Below are 25747 nucleotides of genomic sequence, written 5' to 3'. Positions count from 1 at the left end.
TTACCCCGAGGAAGGGGAAGGCAAATAGCCGGTGGTGCTGAATCCGGATCGTAAGGAAGAGTGACTTGCTCGGGCAATGGCTCGGAACGCTGACAATGAACCACCGTTTGGGGAGTGCCCCAAAGCGGTGAAACAGAAAATAACCTAGACACCGCTGCGGGGTTTGGGTAGCAGACAACCCGTCCCTGGCCATACAGACGGTGGTAAATCTGGTAGAAGAGATTCATACTACCCGGGTTTTCCTCAGTTTGGCCTTTAATTAACTTAAGTGCATCTCCCGGTAACCTACGTTCTAGCTGTACTTCCCTTCTCACACGCCCCGTCCTCTCTCTAGTCCCTTTCTCTTTCTCATGGTCTCTTCCTACACTCTTCTGACAGCTTGATGTTACCTTTATTGTACCACTTTTAACACATCCAAAATCAAATTTACATGTATTCCAAAAACAAGGCAATGTCCATAGAATGTTCCCTTCCCATCGCCGGGACCGGTGCAGCTGCTTCATGACTCCCGCATTCTCCTTAACTTTGATGACCTTCCATGAGTCGATACCATGTCCTCGTATATGGGGGCAGTGAAGAACATCACCTGTGCATAGGTGATGTATCCTTGTAGATTGGTTGGGGCTACACAGATACATAATATTCCCCTTTTCCATGTCCATCGCCAATAACACGCCAAGCGAAGTGAGGCCAAATATCAGACAGACGATGCGTAGCCACTCCATCATGCTCCACACCTGTAAAATAGCACTGGAGAAGGGAGGCAGGTTAGTATCCGACCTTTTACAGTAGTGGAGATGGACTCAATGTACAGTGATGTAGGTGGACCCAAGCACTTCGCCCCTCCACTTTAACTGCTGTGGGGGTGGTAAGGAGAACTTGGAAGGGCCCGTCCCATCGTGGCTCTGACCCCTTCCTAGTCCAATTTTTTGACCATTACATAACTACCGGGCTGGACTGAAAGTGAGCTAGGTACTGGGGCAATGGCTGGTGAGCCGCGCGGACCTGGCCATGGAGTTCCTTGAGCACTTGCGTAAGGGCCAGAACATAGGTGGTCATTTCTTCAGTCATCTGATGAAACTGAAGCAGTCTGGGAACCTGCAGGCTCCAGGGAGTTCTAAGAGGCCTGCCATAAAGAATCTCGGCGGGAGAAAGCCGGACCGGTCCCGCAGGTGTAACCCGCAGCTGGAAGAGGGCAACGGGGAGCAACTTAAGCCATGTCAGTCCCGTGTCTGCTCTTAATTTAGCCAATTTAGTTTTGAGGGTCTGATTGTGTCTTTCAACCACCCCGGCTGCCTGTGGTCTGTAAGCACAGTGTAACTGATGGCGTATGCCCAACTGGGAGCAAAACTCCTTGTTAATTTGTCCAATAAAATGAGGCCCATTATCAGAACTTAACTGAGCTGGTATACCGTACCGGGGAATGATTTCCCTCATCAAGACTTTAACCACAGTAGAAGCTTTACTATAGATAGTCGGATACGCCTCAACCCATCTGCTGAACACATCCACAATGACCAAAACATATTTATAACATTGACACCTTTCCAACTCAATGTAATCCATTTGGAGCGTCTCAAAGGGACCACTGGGCAACGGGGTTTGCCCCTTCCCACAAGGGATACCTTTTCCGGTGTTATATTGCTGACAAATCAAACACCGATTACTGATACTTTGGGCCAACCCCTGCATTTTAGGGTGCCACCAAGTGTCCAGCAACAAATCACTAGTCCCCCGAGCCCCACAATGAGTTGCAAAGTGTACACATTCAGTGACCCATAAAGCCAGTACCTTAGGCATACAAGTCTGATGTGCTGGCGTGGTCCATAAAGAGGAAACAGAATCATATGTACAACCTAACCGTTTCCACATTTGTTTATCACTCTCAGGAGCGTCCTCCTGTAACCTTATGACGTCTTGGATGGTTGGCATTGGCTTGTCAGAAGCAGACACATTCATAGTAGATCGTTTAGTCTGACTTAACATTTTAGGCACCATCACTTGCTGAATTTGCGCGGCTGTGCGCGCTGCACGATCTGCTCGTTCATTACCAACGTCAACTGGGGTTGTACCATTCGTGTGGGCAGCGCATTTAATAACGGAAATCTGCGCTGGCAGAAGGAGGGCCTGCAGTAGGTCATTAACTAAACCCCGGTGGGATATTTGACCACACATAATCATGTCAGGTTGTTCTGATGAAATGTCACTCAAATCGCCCCTTATTGTGGTAGTTTCCTGAATCAAGGCTAAACAGTCGTGGCCAGGTGCGTCTTCATGGACAGGGGGACCACTAAGAAAACAGGCTGGATTGATAGTGGTACAGTATTTAAATGTCAGACGTGGATTGTTCAAAAGGTATATCTCATACCTATTCTGACGAGCTGCGGTAAGATGCTGACCATTCGCCCCATATCCCTGGCATGGTACTGGTCATGGACCTGACGTGTAATATGAGGGCTTACCGAAGCTGACTGTGGCCATAAATGTGGTGATATTGTAACAAAATCGGCTGTACCTTCTAACATCAGGCTGTACCTTCTTTTCCCGTGACTGTGGCTGTAACCTTGACTGGCCATTCGGTCTCAAGTAATGGCCAGTATTTGTCCTCCAACTCCCTGTTTCGTCCAGTTCTGTCATAGGCCAGGGTAACGTGATGCAGTGATAGTGGCTGTTCAATGTCTAACGTCCACCACTGGGGGGTGATAGAAATATAGCACTGTTGTCTCATCCTCCTCTTCGCTGATCCACCCACCCAAAGTCACTATATTGGAGCTCCTGCTGGTAAACTACCATTTCTGCCGCTTGTTGGGATCGCAGATCATCCTTTTTCATTACATACTCAGTCTTAACCTTTGTAACTGAGCCTCCTTCTTGGCCTACACCCTCCTTCCAGTAAAATCTGACTGCCCTTGCCATCTGGGAAGGGTCGTTCTCTGTCCAATTCATGTTATTACATTTCACAGCAGTAACCACAGAAGGTGGTAGGCAATGCATTAACATAGCACAGTATTGAGGGGAATTCTGACCATTTTGATACAGCAAATCGCCTGACTGCCCCCGGTAGATTTCATTAAAACGCCCCAGACATTCCTATGGCTAATCAATCTTCCTAGGTTTTAGGTCTAAGATAACAGAAAGATTTATGGGCCTTTGAAATGTGCTATTCAACGCATTCAAGATCTGTGTCCTTCTTTTCTCTATTTGCTCTCTTTTTTTTTTTAAAACTTAAAAATGTTTGAAAATTCAAATTGAATTACTGCAACTTGCAAGCTTAGCTCTGATCTCAACTCAGAACTAAATTTACAATTTGCTTAACACAAACTTGTATAACATTTACAACTTAATTATTTCTTTATCTTAACAATTTTTCTTTTAACAAGTTTTTTTTCTTTTACATACACATAAGTATTAGCAAAATCAACTATAATTTCCAGATTTACACTTTTTAAAATGGTGTCCATGATCTTCTTTAAGTTTCTATTAATCTCCAGATAAAATGAGATAAACCTTATTTCAAGTAAGTAAAACTTAAGATTCTGGCAATTTCAATCAATTGCTTTCGAAAATAATAACTTTTATCAAAGAGATGGAGAAACCCACTGGTTTCCTTTAATTAATTCAAAACGTAACTTTGCTGGTGTTCACTGACTCAAAGGAAAGGTATCCGATTACACTGCAGACTGTTATCTCAAGGCCTGAGTGAGAAGCACTGTCTGTTTTCAACTCCGCCTGCTGCTGTTAACCCTTTGAGAGACTTCTGCTTCAACCTCACAATCTCAACTAGACCTCGGAACTTTACAGTCCAAGGAGACAATTTTAGCTTAATCAACTATATATTTAAAACACTCACACATAGAGTTGAACCATCTTCAGATTTAAAAACAGTTATACTGGACTGAACCCCCATTTATTTAAGTCACATCAGCCTCTGAACCCCGATAATAGACTGAACCTTTATTATTTAAAGTCACATCAGCCTCTGAACCCCGATAATAGACTGAACCTTTATTATTTAAAGTCACATCAGCCTCTGAACCCCAATAATAGACTGAACCTTTATTATTTAAAGTCACATCAGCCCAAAACCCTAACCCAAGCCGAAACAACAATATGAAATCCCATCAATTAAAGTGCTAATCCCCAGACTGACCTGTGATTTCGTCGAGGCGGTCTTTCTGTGCCAACCGCGAGTGACCAGACTAATCAGACGATAAGAAGAGGGGAACAATCAATGCTGGTCGTTTTCCATTTCTACATTGAGGGCCCTTTGTTCCCGTCCTCCTGTTCATAATCAGTCTAATTCTGATTTCGCAGTTGGAACAGGATCGCCCAGAGAAATCCCGGTTTTCGGCACCAAATGTTGATCTCCTATTTTCTTTCTCTGTCAGTCTGGCCTCAATAAAAGTTGAGACGGATTCGCACGTAAACAGAAGTTATTTATTTAGCTTGCAAGCTTAATCATCTTACAGAATGTAACAGGACGTCCTGCCTCTTACACTCCAGAAAACGACTGAACTACCAGACAAAGGGATCTCTGCAAAATCAGTTCAAATGGTATCAAGTTTCACATACTCGACGGACATAGGTCAGCCTAGGTCCCTCCTGACCTGTTCGATCTATTCTGATTGGCTCACTTCCAATCCCTTTCTCTGGCCCCTATCAATGAAGCATCACCCTCATAGACACACCTCTTCCTGCTTTTTCCATGCGGTCTCAAATTCCTTTGTCCCTAACTGCAAAAATCAAAGTGGCTTATTTCTACATTACATTAACTAGTAACTCTAAAGTAACTATTTTATATCACATTCGTCATTTCCTTAGATATCCACGGTCGATTTTCCCTCTTTTTACCGTCCTTCCTTTTTGTTGGTATAAACCTTTGCTGAGCACTGTGAAAAATCACTTGGAAGGTTCTCCACTGTTCCTCAACTGTTTCACCATAAAGTCTTTGTTCCCAGTCTACCTTAGCTAGTTCTTCTCTCATCCCATTGTAATCTCCTTTGTTTAAGCACAAAACACTAGTGCTTGATTTTACCTTCTCACCCTCCATCTGTATTATGATCGCTCCTTCTGAGAGGATCCCTAACTATGAGATCCTGAATCAATCCTGTCTCATTACACAGGACCAGATCTAGGACCGCTTGTTCCCTCGTAGGTTCCATTACATACTGTTCTCGGAAACTACCGCGGATACATTCTATAAACTCCTCCTCAAGGCTGCCTTGACCGACCTGGTTAAACCAATCAACATGTAGATTAAAATCCCCCATGATAACTGCTGTACCATTTCTACATGCATCAGTTATTTCTTTGTTAACCGCCTGCCACACCATAATGTTACTATTTGGTGGCCTATAGACTACTCCTATCAATGACCTTGTCGCCTTACTATTCCTTATTTCCACCCAAATGGATTTAACCTTATCCTCCATAGCACCGATGTCATCCCTTACTGTTGCCCGGATGTCATCCTTAAATAACAGAGCTACACCACCTCACTTACCATCCACTCTGTCCTTCCGAATAGTTTGATACCCTCGGATATTTAACTTCCAGTCGTGACCATCCTTTAACCATGTTTCAGTAATGGCCACTAATACATAGTCATTCACGATGATTTGCGCCATCAACTCATTTACCTTATTCCGAATACTACGAGCATTCAGGTAAAGTACACTTATGTTGGCTTTTTTACCTCTGTTCACACCTCTTTAACCTGGGGTTACCCCTATCTCTGGATCTGTAAACACTTAGTTAACTGCAAATGCTCGCATTCTAAGCATTGTCTTGCATCTTTGAATTTGTCTATATATATATGTTTCTGGAATCTACCTCTTCATTCACCTGAGGAAGGGGCAGTGCTCCGAAAGCTAGTGTTTGAAACAAACCTGTTGGACTTTAACCTGGTGTTGTAAGACTTCTTACTAAGTCTAAGTTGATAGAGTATGAGAATGGGACTGTCTTGATGGTTCTTCAGAGAGCTAGCATGGACTCAATGGGCTGAATGGCCGTCTTTTGTGCCATTATGACTCAACAGAATTTTTAAAAAAAACATTTCTTTATTCTCCTTTTTTGCATTTTCTCCCAAATTTACATCCAACAGCAATAAACAATAATCAGTAACAAATATGTCAATCCCCATATCAATAACCACGATCCCATCCTCCCACCAAACCCAAAACATTCGCCCACATGTTCACATAAACAACTGACAAAAAGGAATCAGGAATCACCCATGGCCACCATTAACACCCATCGCTCCCCCCCCCCAACTAATGTTCGATGTTATCCAGTTCTTGAAAGTGCATAATGAATAATGCTCATGAATTGTAGAACCCCTCTGTCCTTCCCGCTCAGTTCAAACGTAACCTTCTCAAGAGTCAAGAATTCCAACAGGTCCCCCCGCCACGCCAGGGCACGGGGTGGAGAGGCTGCCCTCCATCCCATCAGGATTCGCCTTCGGGCGATCAACGAGGCGAAGGCTACAACATCTGTCTCCTCACCCGTTTCCAACCCTGGCTGGTCCGACACCCCGAATATGGCTTCCTGGGGGCCCGGGTCCAGTTGCACGTGCACCACTTTATAAATTACCCTAAAAACCTCCTTCCAGTAATCCTCTAGCTTTGGACAGGACCAAAACATATGACCGTGATTAGCGGGGCCTCCCCCGCAACGTGTACACACATCTTCTACTCCTTCAAAGAATCGGCTCATCCTTGTGAGGTGTGCTCTGTATAACACCTTCAACTGTATCAGCCCCAACCTTGCGCACGAGGTGGAGGCATTCACTCTCCGGAGCACCTCACACCAGAACCCCTCCTCCATATCCCCTCCCAACTCTTCCTCCCACTTTTCTTTGATCCCCTCCAGTGGTGCCTTCTCCTCTTCCAAAATAGCTCCATAAACCGCTGACACTACCCCCTTTTCCAGTACCCCTGTCGTCAGCACCTCCTCCAGCAATGTGGAGGCCGGCTCCTACGGGAAGTTCTGTATCTCCTTTCTGGCAAAATCTCGAACCTGCATGTGTCTAAACAATTCCCCCTGCTCCAGCCCATACTTCGCTTCCAGCTCCTTCAATCCTGCAAACAGACCCCTAAGAAACAAATCTTTCAGTGTCTTAATCTACTTCTCCTCCCATTTCCGAAAATTTCCATCCCACCTCCCTGCCTCAAATCTGTGGTTCCCCTGAATCGGCATTTCCTTGACCCTGCCCCCAAACCGAAGTGTTGGCGAAACTGCCTCCAAATTCTCAATGAAGCTATTATTACCGGACTCCCTGAGTACTTCCCCCAGGGCTATCTGGAGCGGCGCTGTTGCTAGTGCTTTCAATCCCGACCCCCTGCACAAACTCTCCTCCATTCTGACCCACTGGGAATCAACCCCTCTTACCCAGCTCTGCACCTTTCCACATTCGCCGCCCAGTAGTAATACACCAGGTTTGGAAGACCCAAACCCCCTGCCTGCCTTCCCCTCTGTAGCAGTACCTTTCTAACTCTGGCCACCTTCCCTCCCCATATGAAAGACATAATCCTTCCCTCAATCTCTCTGAAAAAAGCCTTTGGCAGGAAAATCGGCAGGCATTGAAAAATAAACAGAAATCGTGGCAAAATGTTCATTTTAACCGCCTGTACCCAACCCGCCAGTGACCGAGGGAGACCATCCCACCTTGCCAGATCAGCAACTCGTAACAGAAATTGATTCCCGCTGTCAGTTAACTGTTGTCAACTTGCTGTTTTTACAGTTTTTAAAGTGCCATGTTACATTTTAAATGTCAAACTATATTTCAGTTTGAAGCCTACTCACCCGCTACTTACCAGGGTGTTCCATCTACTCAAATTTCCAACTTTGCACTCTGTTTCTGGTGTACTCCATTTATTTTAACTCTGCGAGCACAGTAAGATGGGAGGAACCATAGAAGGGAACGAAATAGATGGTCTCAATCTTCATGATTTAAAAGAAAATTGATGAGCTTCTCACCATTCTTTGGAGATGAAAGTAGAGTTGGGTTGTCAAATCTGGCTGGATGTATTCCTGAAGGTATTATCACATTACCTCTCGCCTTCAACAAATCTGCTCCCCCACACCTCTCATTGGTCATCTGACATGTTCTTCGTGGTGGCATAAGAATTTTATGATTCTTGACAATCAAGATGACACTTTCCCATCTGTAATATTGTTATTAATAAGCACAAGTCTTGAATGAAAATGGTAAAATAACTTTTTCAATGCCCCAATGATTTTCTCCTGGGTTGCCTGCAGCAGTGTGAGAAATTAATGTTTAATTTCTGGAGATTCCGAGATAATCCTAGAGAGTTCTTAACTCTCAGTCAGGGCAGCACGGTGGCACAGTGGGTTAGCCCTGCTGCCTCGCGGCGCCAAGATCCCAGGTTCAATCCCGGCTCTGGGTCACTGTCCGTGTGGAGTTTGCACATTCTCCCCGTGTTTGCGTGGGTTTCACCCCCACAACCCAAACATGTGCAAGCTAGGTGGACTGGCCACGCTAAATTGCCTCTTAATTTGAAAAAATGAATTGGGTACTCTAAATTTATGAAAAGAAAAAGAAAAAAAACCTCTCAGAATCAGCGCTAAGAGGGTTTTCAGAAGGCAGTTGGTAGTGTAGGGGGAAAGAAATAGGCCTGTTTTTGTTTTCCAGGATAATACGCGAGTAGTGAACAGTTTTGGGAGAGTTGAAGACTTGAGTCCAGCCTTGGCTAAATTAGTTATACGCCATATGCAGTCCTTGGACTTGAAGGAGCGAAGATTGGAACGGAACCAAGAGAACAAGCAGGATGGCAGAGAGGAAAGGTCTTGCTGTGGACTAGGTCATCTAGCTGCAGAAGGGCATAAGGAGGGCTTAAGTGTAGAATAGGCTGCAAGTCCTTCTTTTGTCATTTGCATTTTATTGAAATCCAGGCTCTCTCCCTCAAATCATTTTTTCCCCCTGACGTTTAAGACTGAAACTTCCTCAATCATCAGACTTTTAAGACCCAAGCTTAGTGTCAACTGAAAATAAAAGCTAGTGACTTTTGGACCTTTAGCAGAATATTGGAATACAAAGGCAGTATAAATAGCGCTTTAGTGTCCCAACCTAGCAGCACTAGTATTGGGCCTTCTTCATGAATTCTGGATGCAAGTAATGGCACAGGCGAAACTAGTAAATCGGATTACACTGTCACGGTAACAACTCATTCTTTTGTATTTCAGATGCCCAGCAGGATATTATGGAAACATTATGTACGACAGAAGAGTCGTACGAGGAAATACGTATGCACAGAATACCCTCCCGGTGGTAGGTGTATAAAGTATGACTCTAGCTTGACTAAGTTACTCAAGGTCATGGCAGTCTGTTGAATCTAAGCAGGAACCAAATTCTTCTCACAGTAAAATGTAGGCAATTCCAGATATAATCTTCTCCATGGTCCATAGTAAGTAAAGTCACCATAGTCCCAAATGACCAACGGCTGCTTTCCCATTTGAGTGGAGAGTGGACTGGTGGTGATTTAACTTGAGGATCACCACACCTCAGGCGAAGGGCAAGGTTGAGAAGGTAGGCCTTCATGAGTAACCTCAGCCGGTATGGGAATTGAACCCGCGCTGTTGGTCTTGCTCTCATCGTAAACCAGCTGTCCAGCCAACTGAGCTAAACCGGCCCCCCATAGATAGTGCTTAAGGCTGTCCTCAAATCCAACAGGCCTGTAAGTCTTTGCTATGTGAGGCTTAAAACCCAGATCCAACTGCCCCACGTGATCGTTGATAGGAATGCTCTGATCTGTGTATGATTTTGTTCAAGCCTTTAAGGGATAACGGGAATACTGTCAGTGTCAGTGTCCTTTCTGTTTATTCCCTTATTTCCCCTTTCTCTTATCTTTTGCCATTAAATTTTGATCCATGGATGATTTTTGGACATGTCTTTAAATGGCAAGAAGCCATAATTCAAGCAGGAATAATGCAGAAGACTGTGCTGATTTAAACTAGAGTTGTAGACTGGCCAGCATTAGTGACTGAGAGATGCAATGGGACTTGGTTTAATTGATTGGCTAGAGGTCAATGGATTGGCCCCCAAGGTTGTGCTCTGCCCTGGAACAGGTGGTGATGAATCTGTAATGCTTTTCAGAGTTCAAAGTTTGAGTTTGGTTTCAGTTTTGATTCTGGCAGCACAGTGAAGGTCCAGCTAGCTCTCTCCAGAAAGATCCAGCTGACACTCTCTCCAAAAAGCCTCTGGGTCCTGTTTTCCTGGAATTACAGAGGCCTGAAGGCAAACCACAAAATGAAAGAACAATTTGGTAAGAAATAAAGTGGGAAAGCTGTGAATAATGTATTTTTGAACAACAGTGTACATGAATGAATGAATCTACGAAGAAGATCATTACAGACTGTAAACAGAATATTTTTAATCTGCAAGCTTGCTGCGAAGAAAAATACGCCACAATCATCATCTGCAACAAAGTCTCTTTCTTCCCTCCACTTATGATTGTCACTCCTTTCAACCCCTCTGTGTTTTTCTGCCTTGTGAGGTTGGGGGCAAATTAAAATGGGTAATAGGTATTAACCTGTCGTTAACCAGTTGTATTTACTGCATATTGCATTATAGTTCTTGTTATAAATAAACAGTAATTGTGTTAACATTTACAAACCTGGTGCCTGATTATTGGACAGCCATAGGACAAAGACTTTGGGTAGTTTTATAATTCACTTGTTTTGTGACTCTTGGGGCACATGGGGCTAGAATTGACTGTGCATTAGCCAGGGTGTTGTAACCCAACTTGGGGGCTTGTCCAGGATATTTGGAATGGTGGATGGCGAAGTTTGGGTTACAGTATCAATTAAAAAGAGACACCAGGTTTGTAGTGATATAACAGGATGGCTCTAAAAGCTGCTAGGCATTTTCTTCAGGTGGAAGACTTATCTCTGGTTTATTTTAAAGAACTATGAAAAGGCAAGTTAGGCGGATTGGTAAATTAGAGTAGAATTAGAAATAGAGTTACCAGCTAGAATTAGAAAGACGGAGATAATTGAAGCAATTGCTCAACATTTAAATCTGAAAGAGATGCTAAGAACACCGGTGAGCCCACAAAGTATTGTAGCATTAAGTGCATTTTCTTGTGTGGACATTGAACTGGAGAGAGTTTGGTTGAAGTTCGAGCATGAAAGGGAGTTAAAAAGAATAGAAATGGAGGTGCAGCAAAGAGAAATGGAGCTGAATCAAAAACAAGAAAAAGAAATGGAGATGGAAATAAAGTTGGAGTTAGAGCAAAACAAGCAAAAGAGAGCGAGGAAAAAGTAAAAGTGAGAGTCTTCCAGATAGGCACTGGAAATGAGTAGGATGTTGCCAGTAATTAGAGGGGAGCCTAATCTTCGTACGGAATCCAGTGGCGATATGTTTAACTTTATTTAGGCCCTCCCAAAATTTGAAGAGAAGGTGGTAAAGACTTTTTTAGGGCTTCTGAGAAAGTAGCAACCTAAATAGCGTGGCCAAGAGAAAAGTGGACATTACCCATGCAGAGTAAATTGATGGGGCAGGCAAAGGAAGTTTATGCTTCCCTGTCAGAGTGAGTCTAAGAGTTATGACATGGTAAAAAAGGCTATTCTGAATGCATACGAAACATATAGGCAAAAGTTTTGGAATATAAAGACACAGCCGGACAGACTAATGCAGAATTTCAAAGGTTAAGCAGAACAATTTTGATAGGTGAGTACGAGCATTGGGAGTTGGAACTACCTATGAGGCTCTGAGAGAGGTAATTCCCTTAGAGGAATTAAATTCCCTAGCATCTATCATAAGAACTCATGTTGAAGACCAGAGTGTGAAGACAAGCAGCAATTATTGCTAACTATTATGAGTTCCATCACCGTCATCATTTTGAAATGGATAGGAAATGGGGGAGTGAAAGGAAGGCAAGTAGCCAAGGGAAAAAATGGATAGCTGGGAATGCTCTGAAATCTCCTCCTCACACCAGGAAAGGTGGAGTTGAGACTTGAAAGCATAGGTGTTACCATTATAACAAGGTAGGACATGTTCGTTCAATATGTTGGAAGTTGCAAGGAAAGCACATGAGACTCGAAGTTCATAAGGAGGATTCTGAAAAGAGCAAAAGTGCAGAACACTACAGGGCAGACTGTAGCTTTAACTGGACTTTGCAGACCTGAGGTAAACACTGTTGTGGGAGCAGGTGTGAGGGTGAAGTAAATGAGAGATATGCCAGTTTTTTGTCTAAGGGGGAGATCGCCCCCTTTTTCTCAACTCATGTAGCCAAACCCATAACTATCTTAAAGGACACGGGGGCTACTCAATCTCTCTTACTGGAGAATGATTTGGTAATCCTCCAGAGCGCTCAACGAAAGCTGTATTAGTGAATGGAATAGGTGGAAATTGTATCTCAGTTCCATTGTATAAAGTACAATTGGAGTGTAATTTACTGTAGGGTCCAGTAGTGGTCAGAGTGGCTAAGGAATTCCCAGTGGACGAAGCAGACTTACTTTTGGGGACTTACTTGTGGGCAGCACGGTAGCATTGTGGATAGCACAATTGCTTCACGGCTCCAGGGTCCCAGGTTCGATTCCGGCTTGGGTCACTGTCTGTGTGGAGTCTGCACATCCTCCCCGTGTGTGCGTGGGTTTCCTCCGGGTGCTCCGGTTTCCTCCCACAGTCCAAAGTTGTGCAGGTTAGGTGGATTGTCCATGATAAATTGCCCTTAGTGTCCAAAATTGCCCTTCGTGTTGGGTGGGGTTACTGGGTTCTGGGGATAGGGTGGAGGTGTTGACCTTGGGTAGGGTGCTCTTTCCAAGTGCCGGTGCAGACTTGATGGGCCGAATGGCCTCCTTCTGCACTGTAAATTATATGATAATCTGTAAATTCTATGATTTTCAGGGTAGGTGGATTGGCCACACTAAATTGCCCGTTAATTGGAAAAAATGAATTGGGTACTCTAAATTTTTTTTTTGGTTCTGATTATGAAGGAATGGTAAGCAGCTGTTTCAGAATAGATCGATCACTAACTGATCTTGAACAAATGGCAAGTAATTCTTTCAAAGCTAGGAAGAAGACAGCAAATCGGAAGAAGAAAGTGACTTGGACTTTTCTAAAAGTAATTTGTTACTGCCTCTTACAGTAAACCTATTGGCATTCACTTAAGGTGCGTATATTTCCAAGAGTATACCTATTTTGAAGGAAGATGTACCTGATAGCATGGCATTCGTTTATCAGGACAAGGACAGTAAAGGACTGAAGTGACACCAAATGAACGGCTAGTTAACCCACATCCTTTTAAAGGTTCAGAGCCACTTTAAGGTAAAAGAAGCAAATAGCAAAAGAGGTGAAATAATCAGTAATCAATTCCTTTTAAAAATTGAGAGGAAGGTGGGTGGAGAACCAGGTAGTGATTCTGCCATCACATCTGTTAACAAAATCCAGAAAGTTAATGGAGCCAATAACGTGTTATCCTTTGATTCTAAAATGAATGAAGAAAAGTTGAAATCTGGAAATCACAAATTATTTTGGTTTGTAGTACTAAATGGGGATAAGGGTTGTGATTACCGAAACTCTGATGAGGAGGTAAAAGCTGTAAAACAAAGAATGGGGCATTTACAGCCAAACAACTCTGAAAGTATTGAACCCTCAGCTGTACATGTAACTGAAAGTAACCATGTGAAGGAAAAGAGAGAAGGCAGGGGCTGAAGAGTGTTTATTGATTTAAAATGAGCCAAATATTTTCCACCGCATTGACAATACTACTTGTAGTTTGATTAAGGAGATCCTTGCAAATTGGATAAACATTCATTGGGCAATCAGAAAAGACTGACTGGTGGGCTGATGCCCTAGGTAGGGTTAATTCCTCCTCCTCGTGTGCCAGGCTCAGCCTGATACAGTTTAAGGTGGTCCACAGAGCGCACTTGACGGGGGCGAGGTTGAGTATGTTCTTTGGGGTAGAGGACAGATGTGGAAGGTGCTCAGGGAGCCCGGCGAACCATGTCCATATGTTTTGGTCATGCCCGGCACTGGAGGGGTTCTGGAGAGGAGTGGCGGGAGCAATATCTCAGGTGGTGAAAGTCCGGGTTAAGCCAAGCTGGGGGCTAGCAATATTTGGAGTAGTCGACGAACTGGGAGTGCAGGAGGCGAAACAGGCCGGCATTCTGGCCTTTGCGTCCCTAGTAGCCCGGCGAAGGATCTTGCTAATGTGGAAGGGGGGTGGGTGGGGGTGGGGGGACTGCCTGGGAGGGTGGATGAGCAAGAGATAACCTGAAGGGTTGGGGAAACTGGCACGTACGGGTGAGGGCCAGTGTACAAAGCTGTGTAAATATATCATTTTGCCATGTATATATCTTGCTCTGCGCGATTTCTCGTTTTTTTTTTGTTACGGGGGGGGGGGGGGGGGGTTATTGTTTGTAAGGGTCAAAAATTGTGTTAAAAAACTTTAATAAATATATATTTTTTTTAAAGAAAAGACTGACTGCATGACACAAGAGACAGAAAGAGACCAATATAAGGAAGGTACTGAAAGAGAATAGGTGGGGTTATAGGGAAAGACCAGGGGGCACTCCATTAACTAATCATGATGTAGACATAGGAAACTATGAACCAATGACCCAATGAAGCCACATCTATCTCGACTAAAGCCACAGAGACAGGCTCAGCTAGAGACTGAAATGCAATGCATGTTGGACATGTTGCAGAAACAGATGAAAACGGGGTAGTCCACAGACTGCCAAGAGACATTTACAAAATTGAGGGCCATCTTAATAAACGAAATGGTGCTGGCCACCCTGGACTTTTCCAGATCATTTAAAATGGTCCCAATTGGCAGTGACCTGGGGATAGCAGCAGTCGTACTAGAAGACGGTGATGCAGGGATAGAGGCCAGGGGGGTACTTTTCAAATGAACTAAGTTTGTGCCAAAGAAAGTATTGCACCATTATCCAGTCAGCACTTTTAAGTATATGCCTAACATGACAATCAACAAAGCTTAGTTTACACCGATCATAATCCACTTGAATTTATAGAGAGGTTTAAAGCCCAGAACATTGGAGTTTATTATTACAACAGATCTATGTTAAAGTTGTACCTATTTCCAGAAAGTATAATATAATTGTGCACGCATTTATGGGCTGACTAGTTATCACAGTAGAGACCGGAAAGGGAGCTTGTTTAATGGGGATAGATTGGATGGATATGTTTTTGTGATTTATGTCTTAATGAAGCATCCGTATCCTGAAGTTTTGTTCTTTTAGGTGGGACAGAGGTATACAAGTATCCTTCCTATTTATTCCCATATTTCCCCTTTTTTATTTTTTGCCATTACATTTGTGATCCATGGATGATTATTAGACATGTCTTTTTTAAGACAAGAGGCCTGTAACTTAAATTCAAGCAGTATCTGGACGGCTGTGCTGGTTTAAACTAGTTGCAGACTGGCTGGCATCAGTGGCAGAGAGATGCATAGGGATTTGGTTTGGTGGCCAATGGATTGCCACCAAAAGGTTATGCTCTGCCGGTAACAGGTGGTGATTGGATCTGAATCCACTGTAATGTTTTTCAGAATTCAAGATTTGAGTTTGGCTTTAGTTTTGATTCTGGCAGCACAGCGAAGGTCCAGCTAACTATCTCTAGAAAGATTCAGCTATCTCTTTCCAGAAAGACCCAGCTACCTCTCTCTAGAAGGCCACTGAGGGCTGACTTCTCTACCCAGAAAACCCCTGAGTATTGAGAAATAAGGTGCCTCTCCAGGGAACGCTGCATGTGATGCATTTTTGAACTATAGAGTACCTGAATGAATGAATGAATCTGCAAAGAAGATTATTGCAGGCTGTAAACCAAAGACTTTAGTCTGCAAACTTGCTGTGAAGAAAAGTGTGCAAAATCATCATCTGAAACAAAGACTCTTCCCTCCACTTATGATTTTCATCCCTTTCCACTCTGTCTTGTGTGTCTATGTTAAGGGTGGGGTCAAGTTGAAGTGGGTATTGGGTACTGGCTTGCCATTAACCAGTTGTATTTACGGCAAATGTCATTATAGTTCTTGTTATAAATAAACAAAATTGTGTTTACATTTGCAAACTTGGTGACTGATTATTAGACAGCCAAGGGTCAAAGGAGGATAAGGAGTTGGGGGTGATGGAGGAGCGGACAAGGATGTCATGGAGGGAATCGTCCGTTCGCACTGCTGACAGGAGAATGATGGGAAGATGTGTTTGGTACTGGCATCATGCAGAAGTTGGCGGAAATGGTGGCGGATGATACTTTGAATGTGGATGCTGGTGGGGTGTAAAGTCAGATGGTGGGCCCTGTCATGGCTCTTGGAGGGAGGGGCAGAGGTGGGGGACAGGAGTCAGACATGGTTGAGCACCCTGTCAACCACAGTAGGGGAACCCTCGACAGGGAAAAGGAAGTTATGTCAGAAGTGCTGTTTTGGTAGTTAACATCATTCAAACAAATGCAATGGAGGTGTAGAAACTGGGAGAAGGGGATGGTGTCATCACAGGAAGCAGGATGTGAAGAACTGTAGTCAAGGAACTGTGGGAGTGGGTGGGCTTGTAATTAATCTATCACCAGAAATGGAGATAAGAGGTGTCAAGGAAGGAAAGAGAGGTGTCAGAGATGGACCATGTGCAGGTGAGATAGTAGTGTAAATTGGAAGCAAAATCAATTTTAATTTTTTACAGCTCCACAGGAGAGCATAAAGCCAATACAGTCATCAATATATCCAAAATAAATTATGACTAAGACTAGAACAAAGAATTCCACATACCTCACAAAAGGACAGGGATAACTGGGGCCCATGCAGGTACCCATAGCCACACCTTTTATTTGCACGACATGAGACAAGTTTAAAAAATAATTTATTGAGTAATAGAACAAGGGCGTAGGAGAATGGTGGTGGATGGGAATGGTTCTGGCCTCTTCTGAAGTTCTGAAGGACGCAGTTGAGAGCCAGCAGACCATCCTGCTAGGGGATAAAGGTGAAGAGCGATTATATCTCCATGGCAAAGAAGCAGTGGTTGGGGCCAGTAAACTGGAAATTGTTGATATGACGTAGGACATCAGAGGAATTGTGAATGTTGATGAGAAGAAACTAGGCAAGGGGAGAGAGAATGGAGTCAAGATAGGAAGAAATTCCATGGGGCAGGAACAGGCTGACATGATGGGTCTACCAGGACAATCCTGCTTGTGGATTTTTCCTTTCCAAGATAGGAGTATTCATTACACTCCTCTGGGTGCTCCGGTTTCCTCCCACAGTCCAAAGACGTGCAGGTTAGATGGATTGGCCATGATAAATTGCTCTTAGTGACCAAAAAGGTTAGGAGGGGTTATTGGGTTATGGGGATAGGGTGGAAGTGAGGGCTTAAGTGGGACGGTGCAGACTCAATGGGCGAATGGCCTCCTGCACTGTATGTTCCAAGTACAGCCCCTCACTCACACCTTGCTTCCTGAAAGGTTTCCATCCTATTCTCCCAGTTTCTCCACCTCTCTTGCATTTGTTCCAATGATGTTATCTCCCAAAATGACACTTCCCCTCCACTGTGGATAACAGGGTGTTCAACCGTGTCTGGCCTATCTACTGCACCTCTACTCTTGCCCCTTCCCCTCCCTCCCAGAGGCATAATGGAGCAGCCCTTCTCCTCATTTTTGAACCCACTAGCCTCTGCATTCAAAGAATCATCCTCTGCTATTCCTGCCCACTCTTGGGATCTCCCAGCAGATTGGAGGCCCTCAGCTGATGCACTTTGGGCAGGTTAGTGTCCTGGCACTGCTGGTACCACCTGGGCACCCTAGCAGTACTAGCCTGACACATTGGCAGTACCAGTCTGGAAATGCCAAGGTGTCCAGGTGGTACTGCCAGCTGGCATAGGTACTGCCAGGGTGCCAAGCTGGCTTTTTTGGCGCACCGTTGGGACGGGGGTTCATGCATATGCATTGGGATGAGGTGCTGGGGGGGGGGGTTCTGGGGACCCTCCCATAGTGCATTTGGGCTGGGGGGAGGCCGCTTCGGGCGCCTTTGAGATCAGGACGTCTTTTTAAAAGTCCCATAGGAAGTGCATTTAGGGAGGCCGTGCCATGGTGCTCGTGTTCCAGGGGAAGGGCCAGGGGGCCACCCTGCGCTATCGCTGGACACCCATGGGCCTCCGATGACCTGGGAGACATCCCGTGTGCTTTTCCAGCTGGTCCACGATTGTGTGGACCAGTACTGAACAGCGCTCGGCTACATCCTCACCGGAGAGACTGGGTGATCCCGGGAGGCCGGCAGATCCCGGATAAGTTCATCTAAGTAGGTTTAAAAACCTGGTCTCGCCCCTTTTGAGTGGGACTCTGATTCCGACACTCCGCGGGACGTAGAGATATCCTGCGAGGCAGAAAGGCTGCTGGGTAGCCTACGGAAGGCCTCCCCGGTGAGGTACCCTCAATAATGACACTTAGAGATTAAACTGTAAAGAAGGCTTTATTAGACTAATAACTATGCTAGAGCTAGAGACGAGAGCTGACTGTTACAGACCATGAGGCAGCCCTTATGTATGGCTCCCAGATGGGCGGGGCCAGAGGCGGTGTCCCCAGGGTTACAAGCCCGGTCTTAAAGGGGACATCACCTTACATGATGATAAGGCAGTAACCGTTCATCACACCCAGGATCAACGTGCTCGAGCACAATGCGGAAGATTGCGTCCCTTATTTTTAAACTGTGTCCGTAGTTTTTACCACAAGAGGTCACACCCTCTCAGCCTCACCTGTTTTAATAAGAGATCTCAATTTTCTAAATTCCAGTTGATGCAGGCCCATCCTGTCAAACCTTTCCTACTAAGACAACCCCTCTATCCCCGTGTGAGTGAACATTCTCTGAACTGCTTTGAACGCAACTATGACCTTTCTTAAATAAGGAGACCTAAACTGTACACTACTCTAGATATGGTCTCACCAATGCCCTGTACAATTGTAGAAAAACATCCTTACTTTTATATTTCATTCCCTTGCAATAATTGGCAACATTCCACATTCCACTTTGCCTTCCTAATTATTTGCTTACCTGCATACTAACTTTTGAAGATTCATAAGCCAGGACTCTGTATCTCCGAGTTTTGCAATTCCCCCCCCCCCTCCCCATTTAGATGATATGCTACTTTTCTATTCTTCCTACCGAATTAGGCAAGTTCACAATTTCCCATATTCTAAGCCATCTGCCAAATTCCTGCCCACCCACTTTACCTTTTTATAATCCTTTGCAGACTACTTCAGTCCTCTTCTCAACTTGCTCTCCTATCCATCTTTGTGTCATCAGCAAATTTAGCAACTATGCATTTGATTCCTTTATCCAAGTTATTAACATAGATTGTAATTAGTTGAGGCCCCAGCACTGATCACTGTCGCACTCCACTTCATACATTGTGCCAACCCAAAAATGACCTATTTATGCCTATGCTCTGTATCTTGTTTGTTAACCAGTGCCCTATCCCTATTAATATGTTACCCACTGCACCATGAGCTCTCATTTTGCGAAAATATCACTTCGTTGCAAAGGGTGAATTACGGGAGAGGCCCAAATCGGGCTTCACACTAGGTAAGAAACCTTGCATGAGTCACCCGACTCGCAGCAACTGGCACTATCTGGCACACCCCCGCTGGACGTGATCTCGGTAATGATATTCAAATTATCCATTAGGCTCATTTAAATATATGCGGCCATCTTGACACCGCATTCACCCGACACCCAGTGAGTGACGAGTCATCGGCCGCACCAGCGAGGCCTGAACTGGGTGTCAGGTTGGCACTGCCAAGGGTAGGGGCCTGAAGTGGCAATGCCCATGAGGAGGGGTGGGCTGAGGGGGGGCCTGAAAAGGTGGAGGGTGCCCTCAGCACCCCAAAGTGTGGTGTCCTCACTTGGTGGGGAGGAGGGGAGCATTGCTGGTGGATGGTGGACCCTCAGGTTCACTTAGAGATCAAAGCACATTTTCAAAATGGTGCCTCAATCTCAGAGGAGCCAGTCTCACTGGCGAGTTCAGCTCCCCACTGCTAAAATTGGACTGGGGAGAAACTCCCCTAGGTCCAAAAAAAACAACGAAGTTTGGGTGAAGCCAAGTCTGGATCTCACCCAAAAACCGGCGGAAAACACTTCAATGCCTGTGCCTTCAAAACTAATTCATCTCTACTTGTCTACTCCCATAATCAAAGTCCTAATTGCTAAAAAGATAGATCACTCTGCAACACAAAGGCTACTACTCTCTGAAGGAATATGCCATTGATCCTGGACTCACGCAAAACTGTAACTCATTTGTATCGTGGCCTTGCCCTGTACCCCTTTCTTTGTCTTAGCTGTCTTTTATTAAGAACGCTTTTTGCGTTCACATTGCAAAACCCCTTTCTCACATTTTGTGCATTGTAAAATAAACCAATCTTCTTATTTTGCTTTGGGTCACGGTTGAGACATGAAAGGAAAAAATATATATATTCATCAGCTCGATTACTTTCTAGAATTTTTTTTGTGCTGTTCAAAATGGACAATTGCTGAACTGATAAAATGTCTCCAGCTGGCCACCCAATGCCTTGTCGCAGTTTCAAAGTGACAACGGCCCTGTGGATGATGGGCCTGCTCCAGTCAACTCCAAACAAAGGCAGGCCTTCACAGACCTTAATCTCCTATAATGGTGCTAATGGCCCAAGAGTGGACTGTTCGAACAGTGGTTTTAACAAGAGAGCCTTGTTCAATGACCCAAAGCCAGTGTCTCCTAAAACAAGAGGAATCCTGAATCCAATTCAACACCTCCAGATTCCAGCCACGAAAATACACCTCTGTTGTCCCACATCGAGGAGTGTTGGTGGGAGATGTGTAACATGACACCTCCATCTCTCCCCGTCATTGTCCTGTGGAATTAAACTCGACAGTTACTGTTTGACCTCCAATGTGAACAGAGATCCAGGCAATAGCCTGTGCTGTCTACTGTCAAGCCAGTGGCAGCAGACAGAAGTTTCACCCTCATAAGACCATAAGAAATAAGAACAGGAAAAGTTATTGACGGAGATCATAGATTATCATAGAATTTACAGTGCAGAAGGAGGCCATTCGGCCCATCGAGTCTGCACCGGCTCTTGGAAAGAGCACCCGACCCAAGGTCAACACTTCCACCCTATCCCCATAACCCAGTAACCCCACCCTACACCAAGGACAATTTTGGACACTAAGGGCAATTTATCATGGCCAATCCACCTACCCTGCACATCTTTGGACTGTGGGAGGAAACCGGAGCACCCGGAGGAAACCCACGCACACACGGGGAGGATGTGCAGACTCCGCACAGACAGTGACCCAAGCCGGAATCGAACCTGGGACCCTGGAGCTGTGAAGCAATTGTGCTATCCACAATGCTACCCAACTTAGTTGGGGACTCGGCAGGGCTTTCAGGACTTTTATAGCAGTTTGTATAGGCCGGAACCCACTGTGGGGCCGGACGGGATGAGGTACTTCCTGGAGGGGCTGACTTTCCTGAAGATGGATGGGGAGCTGGTAGAAGGGCTGGGGGCCCAGATCGGGCTGGAGGAGATAGTGGTGGGTTTGAAGGCCATGCAGTCGGGTAAGGCCCTGGGACCGGGCGGGTACCCTTAGACCATAAGGCCATAAGACATAGGAGCGGAAGTAAGGCCATTCGGCCCATCGAGTCCACTCCACCATTCAATCATGGCTGATTTCAACTCCATTTACCCGCTCTCTCTCCATAGCCCTTAATTCCTCGAGAAATCAAGAATTTATCAACTTCTGTCTTAAAGACACTCAACGTCCCGGCCTCCACTGCCCTCTGTGGCAATGAATTCCACAGACCCACCACTCTCTGGCTGAAGAAATTTCTCCTCATCTCTGTTCTAAAGTGACTCCCTTTTATTCTAAGGCTGTGCCCCCGGGTCCTAGTCTCCCCTGCTAATGGAAACAACTTCCCTACGTCCCCCTATCTAAGCCATTCATTATCTTGTAAGTTTCTATTAGATCTCCCCTCAACCTCCTAAACTCCAATGAATATAATCCCAGGATCCTCAGACGTTCATCGTATGTTAGGCCTACCATTCCTGGGATCATCCCAGTCGAGTTCTATAAAAAGTTCTCCGGAATATTGGGGCCGGTGCTGATGAAGGGCTTTAACGAGGCTAAGGAAAGAGGGGTTCTGCCCCAGACGATGTCACTGTGGTAAACCACTTATATTAAGGGTTGTATGGTAGAACCTGCACTACAGGTTCACCTGGGCCCCTGCATGCTAGCTCCGCCCAGGAGCCCGGTTATAAATATGCATGGCCTCCAGCTCGCAGCCATTTCATCAGCTGCTGTGGGAGGCCACACATCTAATAATAATAAAGCCTCAGTTTGGATTCAACTTCGTCTCCAGTCAAATTGATCCTGCCTAAATTTATTAGTATCAGATTCAGAAGATGGACCTCCGGCTTAAACCAGATCGCCTGCAGCGGGATCCACACGCAAGCGACGCCAGAAAGGACTTTCAGCACTGGCTATCTTGTTTTGAAGCGTATATCAATGCGGCGCCGACCCTTGTTCCAGAGGCTCAGAAGATTCAAATATTGTACTCCAGACTCAGCTCCAAAGTCTTCCCGCTGATCCAGGATGCGCCCAATTACGCTGATGCCATGACCCGACTCAAAGAAAATTATGAGCAGAAGACGAACACGCTCTTCGCCAGACACGTGCTCACAACACGTACTCAACTGGTGAGTCAATCGAGGACGTCTGGAGGGCCCTGATCCCACTAGTATGGGACTGTGACTGCCAGGACGTTACAGCTAAGGAGCACTCAGATCTCCTTTTGCGGAACGCTTTTGTAACTGGGATTGGGTCTGATGTTATCAGGCAGCGGCTCCTAGAAGGGGCCATGCACGACCTCGCAGAGACTAAAACACTAGCGCTTTCCATGACGGTCGATCTGCGCAATGTCCAATCCTACTCCCCCAACCGCACGGCCCACTCCTCCTACACTTCATGGGCCCCACAGGCAGCCGCCCCAGCGGGGGTGCTACCCACCCAATACGCCTGCACTACGCGCCAGCCAGTGATCTCCGGGGGGCCCCGATGCTAGTTTTGCGGCCAGCAAAGACACCCCCGCCAACGCTGCCCGGCCCGCGCTGCCCTTTGCAAGGCCTGCGGGAAGAAGGGCCACTATGCAGCGGTGTGCCAGGCCCGCCCAGCGGCAGCGGTCGCTCCCACCCCTCCCGGTCACGGACAATGGGCGCCGCTATCCTCCCCTCGTCCCCAGGCCATGTGCGAGCAATGGGCGCGCCATCTTCTCCCCCGCACAACACTTGCGTTTCATGGGCGCCGCTAATCTTGCTCCACCCCCGCAACGTGCGTTCCATGGGCGCTGCCATTTTGTGATCCCCAGGACCTCCGGGCGCCGCCATCTTGTCCACTCCGCAGCACATGGATACCAACGGCGTTTCAGGACCCCAACTCAACGGCCGCCTCACTACCCGACGATCAACCATGACTCGCATCCATGGCAATCGACCAGCCCTGACCACATACTCTGACCAACGCATGACCACCAGCGTGAAAGTCAACAGCCATGTGACCTCCTCCCTACTGGACTCCGGGAGCACCGAGAGCTTTGTACACCCGAATACGGTAAGGCGCTGCTCCCTTAAGGTACACCCTACCAATCAAAGTATCTCCCTGGCCTCCGGATCCCATCGCTTAGCGATCTGGGGATATTGCACGGTCACGCTCATAGTCCAAGGCGTAGAGTTCCATGGTTTTCGCCTCTTCGTCCTCCCTAACCTCTGCTCGGCCTGGATTTTCAGTGCAACCTCCAGAGCCTGACCCTTAAATTCGGCGGACTCTTTCACCCCTCACTGTGTGCGGCCTCGCAACTCTAAAGGTTGATCCTCCTTCCCTCTTTGCCAATCTAACTCCAGATTGCAAACCCATCGCTACCAGGAGCAGACGGTACAGCACCCAGGATAAGGCCTTCATCAGGTCCGAGATTCACTCTCCTCACTGACTGACCAACGGTCGATAGCCTTCATGTTCAACAACACACAGCGGGGCAAGATCAAAAAAGATAAAATCTTGCGGGTGGAGAATCGAGCTCTCCACCTATAATTACGAGATTAAGTATCGCCCTGGAAACTCAACGAGCCCCCAGACGCCCTATCCCGAGGTACATGTGCCAGCGCACAGGTAGACCAACTCCGGGCTCTGCACAACAACCTTTGTCACCCAGGGGTCACTCGGTTGTACCACTTCATTTTTTTTTTTTACAAACCATTTTATTGAGGTATTTTTTGGCATTGTAAACAGTTACAGATAACAGAAATGTGCAAACATCAATATAAAACCAATACTTCAATCAAACCATACTGCACATGCCCGCTCCTCTCCCCTAGACACTACCCACCTATTTATCCCTCCTACTCTACTCTAATCTCCCCCCTCCCCCCCCGCTGACGTTCACTCTCCCGCGAAGAAGTTGATGAATGGTTGCCACCTTCGGGCGAAGCCCAGTACAGATCCCCTCAAGGCGAACTTAATTTTTCCCATACCCGGAAAACTTGACATGTCCGAAAGCCATAGTTCGGTCTTCGGGGGTTTTGAGTCCCTCCATGCCAGCAGTATTCACTGCCGGGCTATTAGGTAAGCAAAGGCCAGAACATCAGCCTCTTTCTCCCCCTGGACTCCCGGGTCTTCCGAAACCCCGAAGATTGCCACCCCTGGACTCATCACCACCCTAGTTTTCAGCACCCGGGTCATGACCCCCCGCAAATCCCTCCCAGTACCCCCTAAGCTTAGGACATGCCCAAAACATGTGAACGTGGTTCGCTGGTCCTCCCGCGCATCTAGTGCACTTGTCCTCTACCCCAAAGAATTTGCTCATCCGAGCTACCGTCATGTGGGCCCGGTGAACGACCTTAAATTGAATCAGGCCGAGCCTGGCACATGTTGCGGTTGGGTTTACCCTACTCAGAGCTTCCACCCACAGCCCGTCCTCCATCTCCCCGTCGAGCTCCTCCTCCCATTTGAGTTTCAGTTCCTCCGTCTGGGACTCTTCCCCCTTCAGGAGCACCTTGTAGATATCCGAGACTCTACCCTCTCCTCCTCCTCCTCTAGAGACTATTCTGTCCTGGATCCCTATTGGAGGGAGGCGTGGGAAGGATGGGACCTGTCTGCATACAAAGTCCCGCATCTGTAAGTACCTAAAGTCATTTCCCCTTACCAGCCCAAATTTCTCCTCCAAACCCCTTAAACTCGCAAAGCTCCCCTCCAGGAACATATCGCCCACCCTCCCCACCCTCGCCCGCTGCCATGTTCGAAACCCTCCATCCATGTTCCCGGGGGCGAATCGATGGTTATCACATATTGGAGCCCAGACAGATGCACCCACCGCCCCCACATGCCTCCTCCACTGGCCCCATATCCGCAGGGCCGCCCCCACTACCGGGCTGGTGGAGTACCTGGCCGGCGACAGCGGTAGGGGAGCCATGACCAGGGCTGCCAAACTGGTGCCCCTGCACGAAGCCGCCTCCACTCGCTCCCAGATAGACCCCGTACCCACCATCCACTTCCTTATCATGGCTATGTTAGCTGCCCAGTAGTAGTTGATCAGACTCGGCAATGCCAGTCCCCCATCGCTGCGGCTCCTTTCAAGCATCGCCTTCTTCACGCGCGGGGATTTTCCCGCCCAGACAAAGCTCATGATGATTTTGCCAGTCCTTTTGAAGAAGGACCGTGGGATAAAGATCGGGAGGCACTGGAAGATGAACAGAAATCAAGGGAGG

The 25747-nt window shown here is 46.4% G+C and overlaps 1 protein-coding gene across 1 annotated transcript in view; it reads left to right on the top strand.

Annotated features, from left to right (window-relative positions):
• The window catches only part of rsph3 (radial spoke head 3), a 165538-nt gene that overhangs the window by 23339 nt on the left and 116452 nt on the right, over window positions 1-25747 (top strand). The window contains exon 2 of the mRNA XM_072507548.1: window positions 9205-9289. Within this exon, the coding sequence (XP_072363649.1) occupies window positions 9205-9289 (85 nt within the window). The remainder of the gene's footprint in view (window positions 1-9204; window positions 9290-25747) is intronic.

The sequence above is a fragment of the Scyliorhinus torazame genome, chromosome 1 (genome assembly GCF_047496885.1).
Source record: "Scyliorhinus torazame isolate Kashiwa2021f chromosome 1, sScyTor2.1, whole genome shotgun sequence".
Taxonomy (NCBI): Eukaryota; Metazoa; Chordata; class Chondrichthyes; order Carcharhiniformes; family Scyliorhinidae; genus Scyliorhinus; species Scyliorhinus torazame.
Note: the sequence above shows the minus strand (reverse complement) of the source record. Positions and strands in the feature narration are given on the sequence as shown.